Consider the following 22,020-nt stretch of genomic DNA (forward strand, 5'->3'; position numbering starts at 1 on the left):
TAGCTCAGTGGCGCTGTGCTTGCCTCACAAGGGCAAGGTCCTGAATTCGATCCCTGGTACTGGAAGAAAAAAGAAGAAAAGAAAAGAAAAAAGAGAGAGAATTGTCATAAAGATGTAGGAATGTGTTACAGGATGCAAGGGCAGGAGTGCCTTCAGGGCCCCCAGCAGACAAGAATCCAAAAATGGAAAACAGGACTCTTTCTTTTCATTGTGTGGTTTTCTCCACTTTGGGCTTCCATGTTAGAGTGTAGCCTGCCAGCTGTAGTTTGGCAGCTCCTGCCCTGGAAGAAGTGTGAAGCATATGGAAAGAATGGTGAGTAGTATGGTTTGGCTGAGTGTTAAAGGTAAGTGATAGAAAATAGGCTGAGAGATTGTGGATACCCTAGGGATAAGAAGTTACTAGAAAAGGAAACAAGGTCAGAGGATGGAAGTAGGGATGAGGTCTGATGTCTTCACCTTGGGAACTAAGCCCAGGAAATATGTGGCTTTAAGCAATTTTTGGCAGTGAACCTGCACAAGAAGAATGGGATTAGTCCTCTGCCTGAGGCCCATACATGTCATCCCACAGGGGAACAGAACTTCATCAAGTCACTGATCCACTTTGATAAAGATAACATCTCAGATAAGGTGCTGAAGAAGATTGGAGCCTACTGTGCTCAGCCAGACTTCCAGCCCGATATCATAGGGCGAGTTTCCCTGGCTGCCAAGTCCCTCTGCATGTGGGTTCGGGCCATGGAGGTAAGCAGTGCCGGGGCTGGGTGGGGCAGTGAGGGAAGGTGGGAGAGAGCTGGGGGAGCACAGACCCAGGTGGGAGGGGACGCTCCCCATGGATGGGTCCTGGGCGGGCTGATGGGGCCTGACTGTCTCTCTGCAGCTGTATGGGCGTCTATATCGAGTGGTGGAGCCCAAACGCGCTCGAATGAATGCTGCCCTGGCCGAGCTTCAGGAAAAGCAAGCAGCCCTTGCTGAGGCCCAGGAAAAGCTGCGGGAGGTGAGCCTCACTCCTTGCTTTTCCACAGTGGTCCCTCGCTCTGGTTCCTTGGATGCTTTGTTGCCATCTGTGTCCCTTCCTCTAGTTCCATTTCCTTCACCGTCCTACATTACCTCAGTCTTGTCCCCTTCCCACTCAGCAAGCCAACCTAATGGGAAAGGTTTGAAAAGACTCAGAGGTTCAAAGGACACTGTCACCCAGGAGCCCTTCCAGAGATGAACTTTGAGCTAGTGACCTCTGTCACAGCCTTTGGAGATGGGCCCTGGGATACTGATGGGTGGAATCTGTGTGGCAAGTGGGTCTTTGCATGGGTCAAGAGGATCAGCATCACTGTTGTGGGCCAGAAACAATGTGAGGGTGTCTGTGTGTGTGCTTGGGTGGGGATGGGGCTGTTCTGGAGGCTGAGGGGGTTAATTACCATGGCAGTTTGACGCCTGAGGAGGTGACTTCTGACAAGATGCACACACAAGAGACTCCCAGTCCACACAGAATGACCAGGTGCTATTATCAAAAGAATTCATCCTTCCAGTCTATCATTTGATTTAATAGGTGATACAACTATACCCCTGAGGCAGTGATGGTGAACCTTTTAGAGCTTTCAATGATACAAACAGCCTGCTGTGGCATGAGTGCCATAGGTTTGCTGCCTCTGCCCTAAGGTAATGCAGTCACATGGTTTACAATTCAGAAGGTACAAAGGAGCACACACTAAACACTCCTTCCTATCTTCTGGTCTTTAGCACCCAGCTTCCCTCCATGCAAGCAAGCAAATTTTATAAATTTTTATTTATCCATCCAAAGGTGGTCTATGCTTATATAAGTAAATATACATATTTCATTTTTTACATTACACAAACTGTTTAGCGCCTTCCTATTTTGTTTTATTTTTTGGTACTGGGAATTGAACTCAGGGCCTCATGCTTGCCAGGCAGGTGCTGTGCATCTATTTTAATTACCTATGAACTGGAGATTTTTCCATATCAGCAAACAGTGTCTGTTTTTTTTAACTGCTGTATGATATTCCCATGAATGGCTACACTATCATTAACTGGTCCCCTTTTGATGGACTTATTTTTCCCAATCTTTTGATCTTCATAGGTTCTCTAACTTTGTTGGTGCTACCTTTACATAGACATTTAAAATTTTTGTATAGTTGAAGCTGGTCACACAATTTCAAAATGTTTTACCTGATACCAACTAATAGAAATCATCTTGATCCAACTTTCTCAAATTGGAAGAGGAGCCCAAGGTGTGGTGAGATTAAGTGACTTGCCAAGGTCATTGGCTAGTAACTGGTATAGCTAGGGCTGGACCCCATGTTTCTGACTCCATGCTGCCCTGCCCTGTTTCATCCCTGTCTTTTCCTGCTTCAGGCATCTTCACTGTCAGAAGTAGGGTTACCCTGGGGGCCTCTTCCAGTTCTGCCTGTGTAAAGAACCCAAGCAGGCCTGGCAAGTGGGCTTCTGTCTGCATATGCTCCTCCTCTGCACTACCCTGCTGCTGCTGCCATTTAGAAAATTTCTCACCCAGATGACTCATATCCAGGGCCAAGTAATTAGGGGTTGTTCCCTTTATATGTGAAAAATGGGGCAGGGGCGGGGATTGGCTGCCAACAATGCATTCATTGGGCAAAAAGCACATAATGTTAAATCTCTTGGTGGAGGATCTTTGCATCCTTGAGATCCTCTAACTGATGACAGTAAGCAAAGGGAGAGGCAGGTGCAGTGGCCTGTGTCTGAAGTTCCTGTTTCTTGGAAAGCTGAGGAAGGAGGTTTCTTCAGTTGAAAAGCTTGAGGCCAGCTTGTAGGGAGACTCTGGCTCAAGGAAAAAAAGTAAACTGATGGGGAACCAAAATTTCTCCCTTTTTACTGTTAAAGGCCAAATGTATCCCCTAACAGAACCTCAGAACTAAGGCTACGCTAATACTGAAGACCCACATCAGGCCTATTAAGTAAGAATCCCTGGTAGAGCCTGGGAATCAGCATTTTAAAATCATTCCTGTTAGAGCCAATCAGAGATGGGGAAACACTGCATACTACTAGGGCCCAGAGCCCACTGTATAGCATATCATTATGAAGTTTTAGTAGATTGTTCTAACCACTATTTATTTGTTTGGGGCCCTGAAAATATAGTTTCCTTAGGTCCTATTCTGATTTACAGCAAACATTATGAACCACTGGCTTAGAGATTGCCCCCAGAAGACTCTGAAATGGGTCAGAATAAAATCTTAATCTGCTTCAAGGCAGCTGTAGCCCCAAAGTTGAAAATTCACTTTCTTATTTTCTCATCCCAAATTGTGTTTTGCCACATTTCCAACATAACAAACCAGAAGTTGTACAGTGTGACTAAATGACAGCATTACGCCATGTATGGTGGTGCCTACTTGGAATCCCAGCACTCTGGGAGGCTGAGGCAGGAGGATCGCAATTTCAAGTCCAACCTGGGCAATTTACCAATTTAGTGAGAACCTGTCTCAAAAAATAAAAAGGTATAGTGATGTAGCTCAAGGTGGGGGCCCTGGGTTCAATAACAAAAGAAAAGAAAAGAAAAGAAAAGATAGCATTAAATTGCTACCATTGTACTGGACACACAGAATATAATCTCCAGGGAGAAATTAAATCTCACAAATGAAAAGCCTTTGTAGGGGCCGGGGATTTAGCTCAGTGGTTTTGCCCCCTGCTGCGCAAGTGCAAGGACCCAAGTTCCATCCCCAGTACCAAAAAAAAAAAAAAAAAAGGAAAAGAAAAGCCTTTGTAAACTAAAGTCCAGAGAAATGAAAATCTGAAATCAAATGATACTGCCTTTGTGAGTTAAAAATCTAAAATCCAACATTCTTAAGTTGAAGTCCCCAGAAAAGTCCTCCCTGATATCTTCTTTTGCTCATTAGCAGATGAAGAGTTGCTTTAAACTTTTTGAGTTGCTATCACAAAACATTGGGTAATGTATAACAAACAAATTTATTTCCTATAGTTTGGGAGGTCAAGAAGTCCAAGGTCAAGGCCCCAGCAGATCTCATGTCTGCTGAGGGCCAGTTGCTCATAGATGGCGCCTTCTAGGTGCCCTCACCTGTCAAAGGCTGAACAAGCTCCCTCAGGCCTCCTTTTTAAGAGCACTAATCCCATCCGTGACCTAATCACCTTGAAAACCACTGCACTGAGGATTAAGTTTTGACAGATGAATCCTGGAGTAGGGGAGCACAAATAGTGAGACCACAGGAGGGGTTCTGTGGATAGGTCAGTGCTCAGTTTCCCTAAGCTATTTCTGGGACTCTCTCCCTGGAAGTGGATGTAGTTCCTTTAGAACCTCAGAGGCCATCTTAGTTCATGATCAAGTCTCTGGTGAGCATCACTGGAGAATAAAAAAAGAATTCAAGGGGCTTGGGATTTAGCTCAGTGGTTCTGCTGCTTGACCCGAAAGCGCAAGGACGCAAGTTTGATTCTTGGTACCCCCCCCCAAAAAAAAGAATTCAAAAAGTTAATAAGGCATACATGATTTCCAGATTAAATTATATTAAAACAAAAAAAAGTTGTCAAGGTTGCCAATAACCATGAGAGAAACTCAATAGTGGTTTTGTTTGGGTTTTGCAGTACTGGGAATTGAATCCAGGACCTTGCACTAAACTACATTCCCAGCCCTTTAGTATTTTTTAATCTGAGAGAGGGTCTTGTTAAGTTTCCCAGGCTGGCCTTGAACTTGCTATCCTCCTCCCTCAGCCTCCCAAGTAGCTGGCACCGTCATGCCTGGCAGAAACTCAACAGGATCTGAGTGAATGAATCAAGTGATACGTGAGGAAAATTTTGGATTTAGCTTTACAGAATTTCAGTTATTTGGAAGCCATGACCTATGAATTTAATTTTAGCTGGAAGTAATCTCCAGCAATAGATTACTAGCAATACAATCTAACCAATGAGCATTTGCCATATGGGAGGGGTACTGGAAATCCATGTGCATACTTTCTTTTTTGGAGGTTTATTGTGGTAAACACACACAAAAAATTTACCATTGTAACCATTTTTAAGTACACAATTCAGACTCCTTCACCATGTTGTGCAGCCATCACCACCATCTGGTTCCAAAACGTTTTCATTGCCCCAAATATCATCTCAATTTTAGTTTTCCCCTTTGAGCTCTAGGTTCCCTGCCTTATGGTCAGACACAGTCCGTCTGTGCCATCAGCCTGTGCCACAGTGGCTAATATTATTGCCTCTCTTTATGGAAGCTGAGGCCTATGCCAGCTGCCTCACAGGGAAGATACTCATTTCAACCCCATACTTATGTTAACCGGAAAATTACCTTCAGCAGATTCCTGAATGGAGCTGCTGTGGATGCTCTGAAGCCTGTGCCCCATGGCCTTGTGAGACAAGTCCTTTACCATTCATTTGTGTCCTAAGACATTGCTTTCCTCCACATCTGAGCAGTTGAGTTGCTGAGGTATGTTCTCTCCGGGCACAGGTCATACCTGCAGGCCCAGCTACCCTAACTGCATTACCTTGGATCCCACCCAGGGTGGAACACTTTCAGTCCATAAGCCTGTGGATAAGCCACAGGGACTGAAGAATTTTAACCACAGTTGCCACCTTAGTCTCCCCTTCCTCCCAGAAAATTGGATAATGAGACAGTTGATGGAGTGCAATCTGTCTACCTAGGCCTGACAGTAACTGTTTAAAGCAAGAACCTGTAGTATATACAAAAACTGACTGCCTTGCAGTATAAAAGCAGAAAATTAATATTCTGTCTGTCATCACCTAAAAACAACCTACCCCACTTCTGCCAAGCCAGCAGTATCAGGACAGGTTGTTTCGGTGTTATAAGCTCTAGTAGTCCTTGTCCTGAGACCTCCCACCCCTTTGTTAGGTCTACCTTTATGGACCACATTTCCCCTTTGCCAACGTCAGAGTGGCCCAAGCCCAGTTTCCTTGAAGCTTCCCTGTTTCAAACTGTGCTGCTTCTGTAGAAGCAGCCAGTCACCTGTGTCACCCGCCAAGGTCAAGGTAACATGTGATTGGCTTAAAGCCCTTCTTCCAGTCTACATGGTTAAAAGTCAGCCACACAAATCTGAAAAAGCCACCTGCCTCAAATGAGCTTCTACAAATCACTTAAGTCTGACACCTATAAACCGCCCCCCTAACCCCACCCAAAGCTTCTTGATGTGTTTTTCTGGTTTGCAAACATACTCTAAGAGGATTCAACCATTGACAACCCCATTCTAATGCCTAGATTCTAAACAAATTGAGAAATAAGCAAGGTGTCATAGTTGTATCTGCAGTCCCAGGTATTCAGGAAGCTGAGGGATGAAAATCACAAGTTCGTAGGCCAGCTTGGGTAACATAAGTGAGACTCCATCTAAAAGAGAAATTTTTTTCCTTTTGTTTGGTACCAGTGATAGAACTCAGGTCCTTGTGCTTGCGCAGCAGGCGGCGAAACCACTGAGCTAAATCCCTGGCCCCAAGAGAAATTTTTTTTTTTTAATCTGGGCTGTAATTACAGCACTGAGGAGGCCAATATAGGAGGATTGTCACAAGTTCAAGACCAGCCTGGACCACATAGTGAGACCCTGTCTCAAAAAACAAAACAAAGGGGCCGGGGATTTAGCTCAGTGGTTTTGCCACCTGCTGCGCAAGCTCAAGGACCAGAGTTCAATCCCGCTACCAAAAAAAAAAAATTTTTTTTTTGAGAAATAAAACAAAAGATAATCGGTTGACCAAAACGGCAGCTTTATAACCTGTAGGGAAGTAGGTTGGAAGATGTGATGAAATTTGTGGGTGGGGGCCCCACAAAGCCTGGTCTTAGGTAATGTTGGACCAGACAGTCCCCCCCAACTCACCAAGGGGCCAAAAGGAATTTGTGTTCTTCGTGGTTCTGCTCACTCGCAAAAGGAAGTTACCAGAACCCATGTGAACATTCCTACTTTATTCTTCCCAGTGTCACCAATCAGAGCACCCCTGTGCTTCCCCTGGAGATGACCTGAGTGAAAGGGTGGAGGGAGTCTTCCAACGTGGAAGTGAATGCCAAGATAAAAAATTATCACAAAACATGGTACCAGAGGAGGAAAAAGGCAGAGATAATTCAGGTTACAGAAAAGAATTTAAAAAGCAAACTTAATCTAATTGGTAGCAATCCAGTCATTGAGAATTTCTGAAAGAAAGAACACAACCAAGGATAACATATTTAATAACCGTTTCATCATGTGCTTGACCTATCCCAATGTGCCTGGGTCACAAGCAGCTGAGACAGACGCCCTGGTGCCCACCATCTGGTCATGTTAAGGTCAAAGCCGCTTGTGACGGTCAACCTTTCTAACCAGTCTCAAGGCAAAGCACAGAGGATTAATTGTGGCCTCTAAATATAAATGTTAGCAACCTTGAGAGAGTAAAAATAAAAATATAGCTGAAGGGCCGGGGATTTAGCTCAGTGGTTTTGCTGCCTGCTGCTCAAGTGCAAGGATGCGAGTTTGATCCCAGGTACCAAAAAAAAAAGTATAGCTGAGAAAGTAGGTGTAGGGAATGGGGAGGAAAAAGACAGGCAATGCTTCTGTAGTAGACAGAATAAAGTGAATGGGTTGTTGTTTTGTGGTGCTAAGCTTTGAACCCAGGGCCTTATGCTTGCTAAGCACATGCATTACCACTGAGTGGCGCCCAGTCACAAGCTTATTTTGGAGCAGTTAGAAAGAATGAGGCAGGGCTGGGGATACAGCTCAGTGGTAGAGTGCTTGCCTAATATATGCTAGGCTTTGGGTGAATTCTCATCAATGTGAAAACAAAAAAAATGAAAGGCATTTATTCTGAATTGAAAACCGAAAAAATGTGCTGAAGGCTCAGCTCACTGGTAGAGCACTTGCCCAACAGGTGTGAGGCCTTGGGTTCTACTCCCATCATTGCAAAAACAAAACAAAACTTAAAGCTAGTAAGGTACTACTAAGGAATACAGACCAGTGTTGTAGTCTGTAACTGCCAATTTTTATTTTAAAATGTATTCACTGGGGCTGAGGGTGTAGCTTGGTTGTACAGCACTTGCTTAGCATGTGAATACTCTGGGTTTGATCCACAGTGCTGTAAAAAAAAAATCACCCCCCAAAAACGTTTGCATGCTGGCATTATTCTAGGTCTTAGGATTTGGTAGTGAACAAGTCTGTTGTCATCTCAGTGCTTATAGTTCCTTTTTCTATAAACTATAGAGTCCCTATTCTGTGTGTGGAATTTTCTAGAAATCTACACAAGAAACTAAGGCAGGGGTAGGTCTGGGTCAGGAATAGCAGAAAGACTTATCCTTTGTTGTATATACTTTTCTTCCTTTTGAATTTTGATTTGTGTGAATGTATTCATGATTCAAAACAAATAAGCTGATCATGTACAGCCTGTAATCCCACCACTTGGAAGAGTAAGGCAGGAAGATTACTGTAAGTTCGGGGTTAGCCTGGGCTAGATAGAAAGACCCTGTCTTAAGCAAAACAAAACAAAAACAAAAACAAAAAATAGACAAATAGAAATTTATTTTCTAAAATATGACAAAGATTTTATTAGGTACAATCACGATGCTATGATTAATGAAGAAAATGTCCTTTCTTTTTCTAGAGATGAAGTATTTAGGCTTGAAATTTCATGAGTTTGTAATTTAACTTCAGATACTTTGGCAAAAAAAAAAAACCCTCATAAATGAGATAAATTTACCAATATGGTAACAACTATTAAATCTAGCTGAAGGGTAGTTCTAGGCTTGCAAATTTTCATGGTAGTTTTTTAATTGAAAAAGCTAAAATTGCAAAAAAAAAAAGTAAAACTACAGAAAGATTCAAATATAGTCATTCCAGGGCTAGTATTGAACCCAGAGCAGAACTGAACTGAACAGGAACAAGATTCGTGTATTTTAAGAGTTGGTGACACAAGCATGTTAGTCAGTGATATGGAGATAACTATCAGAAAAAAATAAAAAAGAAAAAAGGTTAAATAGTAGTTTGCATTGGATGAATGGGACTAACTATGGAAATGTGGGCTAGAGGTCTATTGCTTCAAGAGGTCCCTGTCCTCTTTTTTTTTCTTCAGCACTAAGGCCTGAACCCAGGGGCATCACACTGAGCTACATCCCCAGCCCTTTCTTACTATTTTTATTTTGAGACAGGGTCTTGCTAAGTTGCCCAGGATGGGCTTGAGGTTTTTGTTTGTTGGTTGGTTTTTTTTGTTTTTTGGGGGTTTTTTTGGTACCTGGGATCGAACTCAGGACCTTGCGCTTTCGAGGCAGGTGGCAGAACCACTGAGCTAAATCCCCGGCCCTGTTTTTTTGTTTTTTGAGACAGTTTCCCTATGTAGCCTAGGCTGGCCTCAAACAGCGTCCCTCCTGCCTCAGCCTCCTGAGTGCTGAGATTACAGCCATGTGCCACCATGAACAACTGGGCTTGAGTTTTTTTATATTCCTGCCTTGGCATGACAGAAACAGCCGAGTGTGGTTGCACAAGCCTGTGATCCCAGCACTGAAGAGGCTGAGGCAGGAAGATTACTATGAGTTTAAGACCAGCCTGCTGGGCAACCTACTGAGTTCAAGGTCAGCCTGGACTACATAGTGAGTTTAAAGCCAGCCTGAACTACATAGCAAGACCCTGCCTCAAAAAAAAAAAAAAAAAAGAGAGAGAGACCGACCCAGGGTTACACAGAGTCATGATTTGATCAGAACAATCTGCCCTGGACCCCTGCCTTCCATTCTCTGTGATTGATTCTTCCCAGGTGGCAGAAAAACTGGAGATGTTGAAGAAGCAGTATGATGAGAAGCTGGCGCAAAAGGAAGAGCTCCACAAGAAGTCTGAAGAGATGCAGCTGAAGCTGGAGAGAGCTGGGATGCTGGTGTCAGGCTTGGCTGGCGAGAAGACCCGATGGGAGGAGACCATGAAGGTGAGATCTTCGAGGGCCAGTGCCCCACTCTGCTCCACCAGCCCATCCCAAGAGATGCTTCCCCTTCCCATTGAGGGATATTCAGGGAAAACATGGAACCTAGCTGTCCGAAATGCATTTGGTGAGAATGTGGATGGAAAGACCCCAGGGGCCCTTCTGTGTTTGGGTGGGGCTGGGAAGCACACACACAGGGACTCTTGATACAGCTGCCAACCTGACAGACAACAGACATGGGCCATCTTGTCTCCACCTCATCTTGTCTCCTCCTCCCAGCTGGCTCCACAGGGTCAGCCTTATCACCATAGGGTAAACATTGCTGCCAGAGGTGAGGAACTCAATAGTAATCAGAAAAAAAAAAAGTAATTAGAACCAGGTTCTCAGAGCACAAAGGTTTAGGAGAAGGAAAGAATTTCCTTGATCTAGATGTGTCCAGAGGAAAGCAACTTCCAAAGCATTCCAAGTATCTCCCAAAGGACTGGAGGCCCAGGCAGCTTCTACTTCCCTGTCACCAGGGCCTGGAGGAGGATCTCGGCTACCTGGTGGGAGACTGTCTCCTGGCAGCTGCATTCCTGTCCTACATGGGACCCTTCCTGACCAACTACCGGGATGAGATTGTCAACCAAATCTGGATCAGGAAGGTGAGATGGGAGCAGGATGTGGTAGTGAATAACTGTAATACCAGCATTTGGGAGGCTGGGGCAGGAGGATCACAAGTTCAAGGCCAGCCTGGGCTGTCACACACACACACACACACACACACACACACACACACAGAGGAGAGGTGAGAGGTGAGGTGGAGGTCCAGGTATGATAAGTGTTGTTAGCGTGAGCTCTAAAACAGGATTGGGGCTAGAAGTTTAGGGAATATTCAGAGATATACAGAAGGGGAGAGACAAGGCTACTGAACCCAAGCTGAAATTTGGGGTTCTTCTCTCCCCAGATCCGGGACCTTCAGGTTCGTTGTTCACCTCGCTTCACCATTAATAACTTCCTGTCCAATCCTACCAAAGTTCGGGACTGGAACATCCAGGGGTTGCCCTCAGATGCCTTCTCCACAGAGAATGGCATCATTGTCACCCGTGGCAACAGGTAAGGATGCTGCAGGGAATGGGAGGCTGAGGAGGAGCAGAGCCTGTTTTCCAACTGATGCCTCCCCCTTCAGGTGGGCCCTCATGATTGATCCTCAGGCCCAGGCCCAGAGATGGATCAAGAACATGGAAGGAAACCAGGTATAAGGCTGGGCACCTGGTTGGGCAGCCCCAGTGGACTCTCCTCCCAAGCCTAGACTCTTCTTGAAGTCTTGCACTTGACCATTGTCTCCTGGTATTTCTTCCGTCTTCTCCCTTGCTCTCTAGGGGCTGAAGATCATTGACCTGCAGATGAGTAATTACCTTCGAATCCTAGAACAGGCCATCCAGTTTGGATACCCAGTGCTGCTCCAGAATGTGCAGGAATATCTGGACCCCACACTCAACCCTGTGCTCAACAAATCCGTAGCTCAAATTGGTCAGCACCTGGGTTTACTGCGGGCTTGGATTGTGGGACAAGTCCTAGAGACCAGCCAACCAGGACACCAGGGAGGGAAGGGAGGCTCTTTGGCTGTTTTCTACTTACTGGGCTAGGCCTTTAGGGTAGGATGAATCACTGCTCTAGATGCCATTGGGGAATGGGTCACCCCACAGCTGGTCATATACCCTTACCTTTTGTCCTTTTGTGGATGCAGGTGGCCAGCTTCTGATTCGCATTGGAGACAAGGAGGTGGAATATAATACCAATTTCCGTTTCTATATCACCACCAAGCTCTCCAATCCCCACTACAGCCCAGAGACCTCAGCCAAGACCACCATTGTAAATTTTGCTGTTAAAGAACAGGTGGATAAGAGCTGATGCCCGAACTGAGCTCGGGTGAAGCAGGAGAGGGTGTAGAGTTTGGAAGAAAGGCTAAGCTTGAGTTGGACAACTGAGGATGAAGGTCTTGGTGGGGAGAGGTGTAAAAGGATGGCAGGGGTAAAGGGGTTGCAAGGGTGAGACCCTTATCCTAAGTCCTGGTGCTTCTAGGGCCTGGAAGCCCAACTGCTGGGCATTGTGGTACGGAAGGAACAGCCTGAGCTGGAGGAACAGAAGGATTCACTGGTTATCAATATCACTGCTGGCAAGAGGAAGCTCAAGGAGCTGGAGGATGAGATCCTCCGGTGAGACTTTGCCTCCGCCTACCCATTGTCCCATTGTTCTGTTCCCTGCTGGCATCTTTCTGGTCTACCCACAGGCACAGCCAGCATTCCAGGGGCCAGTGAGTCCATTCTTCCAGCCAGCACCCTGAACCCCTTGATCCATGTGCTCCTTTGGCTCCCCAACCCCAGGCTGCTGAATGAGGCCACAGGCTCCCTACTAGATGACGTGCAGCTGGTGAACGCCCTACAGACATCCAAGGTAACTGCCAGTGAGGTGACTGAGCAGCTGGAGACCGGTGAGACCACAGAGATCAACATAGACATGGCCCGTGAGGTGAGCTCTTGTGCCCTCTGGCCCCATTCCTGGCCAGCCAACAAGAAGCAACTCTGATAATACTCTGAGGCCCCTTGCCCAAGGCCCTGCTCTGTATCCTGCCCCTCCTGTGGCCCTCATTCTGCTCCCTCCACCTCCCCACAGGCTTACCGCCCATGTGCCCAGCGGGCATCAGTGCTATTCTTCGTGCTCAATGACATGGGCTGCATTGACCCCATGTACCAATTCTCACTGGATGCCTACATCAGCCTCTTCATTCTCAGCATTGACAAGAGCCATCGCAGCAATAAGCTGGAGGATCGCATTGACTACCTTAATGACTACCACACCTATGCTGTCTACAGGTACAATGTCTCTCTGTGCGCTAGGCAAGGGGCCAAGTGGTGGGCACTGATTCTTCTCAGACTACTTCAAGCTTAGCACTTACCAGGCCGCTGTCCTTGGCCAACTGTTCTCCTCTCCTTAAATCATCCTGCGGTCATTCTCCAGGCTTAACCATCATCAATGCGGTGCTGATTCCGTTTTATATCCTTAGCTCTCTTTTGTGCATTGAATGATTTTAGCACTTCTCAAATGTCAATGTGTATGTAAAGCACTGGGGCTGGTCGTGGTGGTGAATGCCTGTAATCCCAGCACTTGGGAGGCTGAGGCAGGAGCATTGCCACCAGTTCAAGGCCAGCCTGGGCTACAGAGTGAGTACAAGGCTGACCTGAAGTACACAGCGAGACCCTCTCTAAAAAACAAAACAAACAAACAACAACAACAAAAACTCAAAACCATCACTAGGAGTTGTATTAAAATACAGATTGGAGAAAATAAAATAAAATACAGATTGGGATTCAAGTTGTCTGAGTGGGGCCTGAGATTCTGCGTTTTTAACAAGCTCCCAGGGGAGCTGCTGCTCCTGGTCCGTAGATCACATTTTAAGCAGCAAAATACTTGACTTTTTTTCCTGGACATCCCACAGACTCCTCAAGTTCAACCTGTTTCAGATCAAACTCATAATCTTCCCTCTTCCACCATGATCTTCACCTCTGAGTGGCACCAATACCCACCACTCAATCACCCAACCCAGAAACCAGAAGTTACCCTTGACTTTTCCCTCTCAAACCAGTCACCAGGTTTTTAACTGATGAATATTTCTGCAAACTTCTCCCTCCCCATTCTCTCCACTGACTGCTCAAGCTGGGCCTCCACAAAGGTCTTCGTGGTCTTTCTGAACTGCACAGAGGCCCCCTGACAGGTCATCCTGCCTTTCAGTTTGTGAGCCTTGCACACATACAATCTGACCCTGTCACTCCTAGTTTAAACTCTTCAGTGGTTTTCTTCTCTCCAGTGACCCCCAAAGACCTCTGTGACCTGGCTTCCAGCTGCCTCAGTTTCCTGTTCCCCACATTGAGCCAGCTGACTGGGCAGTGCTGCCTTCTCTTCTCTTTTACTCTTGGGCCTCACTATGTAGCCCAAGGAGGCACACCTGTAATTAATCCTAGCACTTGGGAGGCTGAGGCAAGAAGATCGCCATAAGTTTGAGGCCAGCCTGGAGCACTCACCTCTCTGCCCTTCCCACACTGCCCAATAGCCCTATTGCACTTTGGGGAAAACCCTCTCAGATGCTTCCACAAGGCAAAGCTGGGTGCCCCTGCCTTGACACCACTACCGCCTCTTTATGTGACTCATCACACCTTATCATAACTTATGTCACAACCCAGGCCTGTCAGAGTACAAGGCTTCCCTTCCTTGTCTGACTTCCTCAAGGACAGAGATTACTTCTTACTCATCTTTGTGTCTTGTTGGTACCGGGGATCAAACTTGGAACCTTGTGCCTGCAAGGCAGGCAGCAGAACCACCAAGCTAAATCCCTGGCCCTCATCTTTGTGTCTTTAGGACCTAACAGAGGGCCTGCCAAGACAGTGGGGAAATAAGTATTTCCAGAAAAACAGACTGTTCTCTCTCTCTCTCTTCATTTTTCTTCAGTACTGGGGATGAAACTCAGGGTCTTCATACTGAGCTACATCTTTTTTGATTCAGCCCTTTTAAAATTTTTGAAACAGGCTGGGGTGGAACTTGTGATCCTCATGTCTCAGCCTCCCAGAGTGCTCAAATTAAAGGAATGTGTCACCTCATACTACTAATGTTTTGTTTCTTAATGGAGTTGAATCCCTAGTTACCAGTGAACTCTGGGAAAGTCTTCTCTTGGGACCCCTCAGTCCCTGGAGTTTTCCAGGAGATTTGGGTTAGATGCTGATTAAAACCTTACCCTGTGTGAGGCTCTTCACCCAGTGAGCATCTGTGCTGCACACACTGCCAGCCTTACCCACCTCCTCCATCTTTCCTGTCCCCTCTCCCAGGTACACCTGCCGCACCCTTTTTGAACGCCACAAACTGCTCTTCAGTTTTCATATGTGTGCCAAGATCCTGGAGACCTCTGGCAAGCTCAACATGGATGAGTACAACTTCTTTCTGCGTGGGGGTGTGGTGAGTTGGCCAGTGGGCACAGCCTGCTGTGGGTGGTCAAGGTTGGGGATGTAGTCATGTGTGACAAGGAGTCCAGACCCTGGGGGTTAGGCCCAAATCTTCAGCAAATGAGCTGAGAAAAACTAGGCCAGGAGCAAGTGCACCATGAGCTGCCTGGGGCTATGGCAGTGGCAAGCGCTGCCCTGCGCCCCCTGGCATGCGGAGCTGGCTGAGCATTAGGGTGCTGTTCACCTGTGACCCACGGGTGCCACCTTTTTGCTGTGTCTGAAGCCACTTCTTTCTCAGCCTGAATTGCATGGTCACCATCACAGTCTCTGCCCACAGACACCTCCACTCACTTGCCCCTTGCTTTCTGTGTAGCATTTGCTTGGCAAAACCACAGCTCTGCTAGATCCAGCACTTCTTCCCCTCTTACCCTGTGTGGTCTAGGCAGCAGGAGAAAAGCACACTTGTGCTGACTGAGAGGACTCCTTTTACATCCATTATCATAGGCTTCAAATGGGCCTTGAAGCTGCAGCCTCTCCCTGCTAGACAGCAGTTCAGACACCTTTACTTCATGTCTCACCTACATTTCAGCAACAGCTTTCCAGTGTCTCTCAGTACCTAAGCTTTCACCTCAGCCACCGGGGAGGGCCTTTTCACGGGGACACCATTTGACAGGAGTCCCCATCACCACCATCATGGCCCTCTGCCCAGCCCCTCGAACTACTCCAGCCCCACAGGCCCCATCGCCTCCTCAGATGTTCCAGCCAGGTTTGCTGAAAGACCTGGGTCCCTGCTGTGCCCCAGACTGGACAACTGCCCCTAGGTGTGACCTTTTCTCTCCCACCTCCTTTGAGCCTTGTCTCAAGGACGCCTCCTTGAGTATCTTCTCTACCTCCCCTCCTCCTCTTCTTCCCTTTCTTCTTCCTCTTCCTCCTTTTCATGCTGGTGAGGGCCTCAAAATGCTACACAAGTGCTCTGCCACAGAACTGCACCCTAGCCCTTGATCTTATTCAATACCTCACCCTACCTCCAAGCACTCTCAATCTCATTACCTTCCTCAGCTTATTCTATTTTTCCACAGCACTGCCATCTTTAATGTACTAGATAATTTATTTACTTGTATTTGTTATGTTTTTGGTCCATAATTTGCCCAGGGATTCATAATTCTGAGTTGGAAAATAAGCTCCTCAAGGGAGGAGTGATGCATCCCAAACATTTAAAACACATAATTAGGGCCAGGGATGTAGCTCAGTGGCACCTTACCTGCCTGGCAAGCTCAAGGTCCTGAGTTCAATTCCCTGTACTGAGAAAAATAAAATAAAATAAAACACATAGTTGGTAAACAATAAATACTGTACTTGTTAAAAATCCCAGGGCTGCCAGGTGTGGTGGTGCAGGCCTATAATCCCAGCACTAGGGAGGCTGAGGCAGGAAAGTTGCTTTGAGTTACAGTCCAGCCTGGACTACATAGTGAGTTGAAGCAAGCCTGAACAACATAGTGAGACCCTGTCTCACCCCCTTACCCCCATAAAAAAAAGAATTCCAGAAGCTGAGCCTAGGAGTTAGAGGCCAGCCTGGGCAATACATCAATACCCCATCTTAAAAACAAAACTTATGGGCTGGGGATGTAGATCAGTGACAAAGAACTTTCCTAGCGTCTGTGAACACTGCAAAAAAAAAAATTTTTTTTTTTTGTTAAAAGAGGATGAATAAACAGGTTACCAACTAGTCATTGGGGTGGAGACATTATTACCAAAGATCCACCAGAGGGCGCAAGTTTCCTAAAGATCAACGGATAGCTCCCAATAGAGGGAGTCCTAGTTAGGCCCCTGCACTGCACCGCCCCCCCCCCCCCCCCATTTATCCCGCAGAAAAGGTGGACTCCATCCGTTTTGGATTCTTGGATTCATCTTTGCCTTCACTTTGTTTCATGCAAGACCGTCTTGGCTTTCTTACCCCAAGAAAGAAGGAAGGGAGAGAGGGAGAGAGGAAGGAAGGAAGGAAAGAAAGGAAAAAAGAGAAGCTGGGAGAGATTATGCACACCTATAATCCCAGCACTCTGGGAGGCTGAGGCAGGTGGATTGCAAGTTCAAGCCCAGCCAGGGCAATTTAGCAATTGAGCAAGACCCTGTCTCAAAAAAAAAATTAAAATACACAGTTTGGGTTGGGAACGTAGCTCAGTGGTAGAATGCTTGCCTAGTATGTGCAGGGCCCTAGTTTCAATCCCCAGCATAGTAACTGTGCACATTTGTGGGGCACAGTAACCTGAAATGTGACACATTTGTACATATATAATACAGCACAGAATGATCAGTTCAAGGTAACTGGCATATTCATCAATTCAGACATTTGTTATTTCTTTGTGTTGGGAATATTTGAAGCCAATAACTTTTTTTGAGGCATTCCCATCTGTCTCCTTCCCCCTCTCATCCCCCCAGGTCCTGGATCGGGAGGGTCAGATGGACAACCCATGCACTAGTTGGCTAGCAGATGCCTACTGGGATAACATCACAGAGCTGGACAAACTGACCAACTTCCATGGGCTCATGAACTCCTTCGAGCAGTACCCCCGGGACTGGCACATGTGGTACACCAACGCCACCCCGGAGAAAGCCATGTTGCCAGGTGCCCCGGCCCCTGAGCCCCTGCCCCTTATGTCTTTCTCCTCCAGCCCAGGTTCCAGTCCCTTCAGTCTTCACCCCTCTCCTAAGCTCCCCTGGCTGGCTGCAGTCCCTGCAGGTCCCCTTTGTTTGATTCCTGGCTCTTCCAGCTCATTCTCCCTGCCATTACTCTCCTTGTGCCCAGGTGAGTGGGAAAATGCCTGCAATGAAATGCAACGGATGCTGATTGTGCGTTCCCTGCGCCAGGACCGGGTGGCATTCTGTGTCACCTCTTTCATTGTCTCCAACCTTGGCTCCCGCTTCATTGAGCCGCCCGTGCTAAACATGAAGCTGGTCAGTGGCCCTGCCTCCTGCCCACAGAGGACTCCCTGCCTCCCATGCTCTGCTGAACACTCCTCCTTGGCTTCTACCTAATGTGTCTCCCTGCTTCCAGGTGATGGAGGACTCGACGCCACGAACCCCACTTGTATTCATCCTGTCCCCTGGTGTGGACCCCACCAGTGCCCTCCTCCAGCTGGCAGAACACACAGGCATGGCCCAGCGCTTCCATGCCCTCTCCCTGGGCCAGGGCCAGGCCCCCATTGCTGCTGGGCTCCTCAGAGACGGTGTGGCTAAGGGTCAGTGTCCATCTGCTCATTCGCACCCACCTCCATCCCTAGATGAACACGGCTCCCACTTTTCCAGAAGGCCCAAGGAGTGCCAGGCTTGAGCAAAGGGCACTGTCCCCTCTGTCACTAGATGGAAAGTGTGGGGACAGGTGGGGCTAGGGAGTTATTCCTGCTGTCCCTGACTTCTTCTTGCAGGACATTGGGTATTCCTGGCAAACTGCCACCTGTCCCTATCTTGGATGCCCAACCTGGACAAATTGGTGGAGCAGCTGCAGGTGGAGGACCCTCACCCTTCCTTCCGCCTCTGGCTCAGCTCTAGCCCCCACCCCGACTTCCCTATCTCAATCCTGCAGGCCAGCATCAAGATGACCATAGAGCCACCAAAGGTATGGGTGTTTGTAGAAAGCTTGCATCAACAGGGTCATCTGACCTCTGGTCTGATTTTCCTCCTGCTAGGATGACAGCAAAGTGCTTTTTGTTGTTTTGTTTTTTTGAGACAGAGTCTCACTATATAATTCAAGCTGGCCTTAAACTCACTATGTAGCCCAGGCTGGCCTCCAACTCATGGCGATCCTCCTGCCTCAGCCTTCTCAGTGCTGGGATTACATGTGTGTACCACCACACATGACAGGTGTTTTGTTTTGTTTTTTGAGGCAAGGTCTTGCTATGTTCCTAGGCTGGATTTAAAATTAAGATCTTCCTGCCTCAGCCTCCTGAGTATATAGGGATGGACCACCACAGCAGGACAGAGAGATGCCTTAACCTTAAAAACAACACAACTTTGAATGTATTTTTCTCTCCAAAATTCCACCTCAATTCTCTCTTCTTTGGGCCAAACTCCTAGAATATAAGAGCAATATCTAAGCTTTTTGCATGTGTGTGTGTACATGCACATGCACTCTCTGTGTATGTGTGTATTTATGGTGCTGAGGATCACCAGGCCCTCAGATATGCTAGGCAAGCACTCTGCCCATGAGCTACATCCCTAGCCCTGTATCTAACATTTCTTGAGTGATTTTTCTTTTTCTGAGACAGGGTCTTCCTATGTATTCAAGGCTTGCCTTCTACTCTCTGTGTAGGCCAGGCTGGCCTGGAACTTGCACTGAATCTCCTGCCTCAGCCTCCTAAATGCTGGGATTACAGGCATATACCACCATGCCCTGCTCTTGAGTGATTATTATTTGCCAACCACTGTTCTAAGTTCTTTACATTTATTAACTGATTTCACACACACACATGGACACATGCACACATACACATACACACACACACAGGCCATTAGATAAAAACTATTACCTCATTTTACAGATAGGAAACTGAAGCACAGAAAGAGTGAATAATCCTGAACCAGAATGTGGTAGTTGAGTTCTCAAATTCATTCTTTTACATTGAGGAAATATTTTGCTTCCCATTTCCTTACATTCTCTGCCTAAAGTCACACTTCCTGAACCCCAGCCTCATTCTCTCTGCTTCCCTCCTGTTCTCTTGAAAGTTTTATTTGTCCAGGTCTACAATCATACCACCCTGAATGCACCTGAACTCGTCTAAAGGTTTTATTTGGCTGGATGTGATGACACACACCTATAATCCCAATACTCAGGAGGCTGAGGCAGGAGGATTGCTGTGAGTCTGAGGCCAGCTTGGGCTACATAGTGAGTTCAAGGTCAGGCTGAACTACATTGTGAGACTCTGTCTCAGAAAGAAAGAGACGGTAGGGTATTCAGCTCAGTGGTGCTGTGCCTGCCTGGCAAGTGCAAGGTTCTGAGTTCAATCCCTGGTACCAAAAAAAAAAGAAAGAAAGAGAGAGAGAGAGAGAGAGAGAGAGAGAGAGAGAGAGAGAGAGAGAGAGAGAGAGAAAGAAGGAGAAGGAGAAGGAAAGAATTTATTTGCAGTATCACAAGGTCACTATTGAATACAGTGGTACTGATCCTTTACCTGACATCCCACCCATACGTTCCCCTACTCAAGCTATTTTGGAAGCTTTTTGTTGCTTTTAAGATCTTTTTTTCACACTGTGTGCAAAGCTCAGTGACCAATAGATACTCAACAAATAAGTGCTGTGCAAATGGATGCTTGGACCCCTGTTGTCATTCTAACCCTCCTTGGCCAGCCTGGGGTGGTGGACACAGTGACTTCCCCCTTTCCTGCCTCCCGGACACAACACTCTTTTCTCCCTTTTTGCTACTGGCACTGGGGAGTGAACCACGACCTTCACACTGAGCTACATCCTTGGCCCTTTATTATTATTTTATTTTTAGGGGCCGGGGATGTAGCTCAGTGGTTTCATCACCTGCTGCACAAGCGCAAGGACCTGAGTTCTATCCCCGGTACCAACCCGCCCCTCCAAATCTATTATTTTATTTTTATTTTCTTTTTGAGACAGGGTATCACTAAGTTGCTAAATTGCTTAGGCTGGGATCAAATTTGCACATCTCCTGCCTCAGCTTGCCAGAGTGCTCAGATTACAAGGGTGTACCACCATGCCTGGCTTCTTTCTCACACTGGATACATCATTTACTTTTGTGTTTCTTTCTCTTCTTTGTTTATGGTTGTAACTCAAGACTTATTCTTTGACCACCAACTTTTCTCATTCTACATTTCCTTCTTTCACGAATTTATGGAGAAACTGTCCTTGTGGTTTCAACTCCAATCCCCCATCTCTGGCTCTAGTACCAAGCTCAGTTCCAGATATGAATTGCCATCTGACAAGGCACTTCTTGGCATTCTAGTGCCCTAAACCCCACGCCTTTACAATGAACTGTCTGTTCTTCCACCACAGATTATCTCTTCATCCCATTTTTGTTACTGGCCCTATACTTTTTTAAAATAATAAGTTAAAAGTTGATTGCTTTTTACCTTCATTATTTCAGCCAATACAAGTATTCTATACCCTTTTTTAAAAAATGTCAAACAATCTGGAAATCTGTCACCAGCATAACAGAAAACGTTTCTTTTTGCAGTGCTGGGGTGAACCTGGGCCTCTACATAAACTGCATCTCCATCCCCTTTTATTGAGGCAGGGTCTCATTAAGTCACTAAGTAATCCTCCTGCTTTTTTTTTTTTTTGGTACCGGGGATCAAACTCAGGACCTTGCGCTTTCGAGGCAGGCGCCAGAACCACTGAGCTAAATCCCCGGCCCAATCCTCCTGCTTTATCCTTCCACCCTGCTAGGACAATTTAGGGAGTTAGCGATTACCCTGTCTCAAAATAAAAAATAAATTTAAGAAACAACTGAGAATGTAGCTCAGTGCAAAGCCCCAAGTTCAATCCCCAGTACAATAAAAAAGGAGAAAAGCCCTCCCCACAATTTACTCAGATTCATTTATTGTTAACATTTTAACCCCCTTACTATTTCACTGGTTTCTTTTTCTCCATATGCATGGGTACAAGTACTCACACAATTTTTTCTGAACCATGTTAGAGTCCATTGTATACATCGTGGCCCTTTACCACTAAATTCTTCTGTGTATTTTAGTGTAAAGGGTTCAGTACTGAAAACAGAATGCCCTATATAATTGCAACACCCTCACCAACTTCAATAAATTTAACATCAAATCTATACTTTTAATCTAATCTATTATACATATTCCAATTGCCAAATGATCCAAAAATACCCTTTATAGATCCCCCCTCCCCCTGTCCAGGATCTATTCAAGGATAAAGTATCACAATTTTGTCCTGTGAAAAGGCCAATTTTTGCATCAGTTTATACAAAAGCAGCCCAGATAGTTAAGGATCCTCAGTTAAGGGGACAGAAGTTCATTTGAGCTTTCCTTCAGGTAAGAAAGCCTGAGAATGGGCCTTAGTGGTGAGCTAAGCAGAGCAGTAGGCTGTGCCAGACTCTGGGTTCCAGCCCCAGCACTGAAGGGGCAGGAAAAAGTCCCTGGAAGCACAGCCAGTCACCAGTTTGAGTGAGGTCCTGGAGTGTTTCTGGACCACTCCTTGCTATCTACCT

General features: G+C 46.4%; 1 protein-coding gene across 19 annotated transcripts in view; it reads left to right on the top strand.

Annotated features, from left to right (window-relative positions):
* The window catches only part of Dnah2 (dynein axonemal heavy chain 2), a 102,055-nt gene that overhangs the window by 74,823 nt on the left and 5,212 nt on the right, over positions 1-22,020 (top strand). For 18 of the 19 annotated variants that reach the window (XR_002386988.2, XM_021238369.2, XM_021238374.2 and 15 more), the window contains 16 exons: positions 569-738; positions 875-991; positions 9,706-9,870; positions 10,383-10,508; positions 10,811-10,959; positions 11,033-11,099; positions 11,226-11,376; positions 11,594-11,742; positions 11,929-12,062; positions 12,231-12,375; positions 12,520-12,719; positions 14,724-14,850; positions 17,274-17,460; positions 17,641-17,789; positions 17,890-18,073; positions 18,260-18,450. Coding sequence is in view for 18 of the 19 variants with exons in the window: in XM_021238369.2 (XP_021094028.2) it covers positions 569-738; positions 875-991; positions 9,706-9,870; positions 10,383-10,508; positions 10,811-10,959; positions 11,033-11,099; positions 11,226-11,376; positions 11,594-11,742; positions 11,929-12,062; positions 12,231-12,375; positions 12,520-12,719; positions 14,724-14,850; positions 17,274-17,460; positions 17,641-17,789; positions 17,890-18,073; positions 18,260-18,450 (2,411 nt within the window). In the remaining variant the exon portion in view is untranslated. Of the gene's footprint in view, positions 1-568; positions 739-874; positions 992-9,705; positions 9,871-10,382; positions 10,509-10,810; positions 10,960-11,032; positions 11,100-11,225; positions 11,377-11,593; positions 11,743-11,928; positions 12,063-12,136; positions 12,376-12,519; positions 12,720-14,723; positions 14,851-17,273; positions 17,461-17,640; positions 17,790-17,889; positions 18,074-18,259; positions 18,451-22,020 lie in introns of those variants that run through there. The other variant, XM_021238387.2, reaches the window with a different exon arrangement.

The sequence above is a fragment of the Heterocephalus glaber genome, unplaced genomic scaffold (genome assembly GCF_053883595.1).
Source record: "Heterocephalus glaber isolate CG9 unplaced genomic scaffold, H.glaber_assembly_v1.0 deba00001564, whole genome shotgun sequence".
NCBI classification, from domain to species: Eukaryota; Metazoa; Chordata; class Mammalia; order Rodentia; family Bathyergidae; genus Heterocephalus; species Heterocephalus glaber.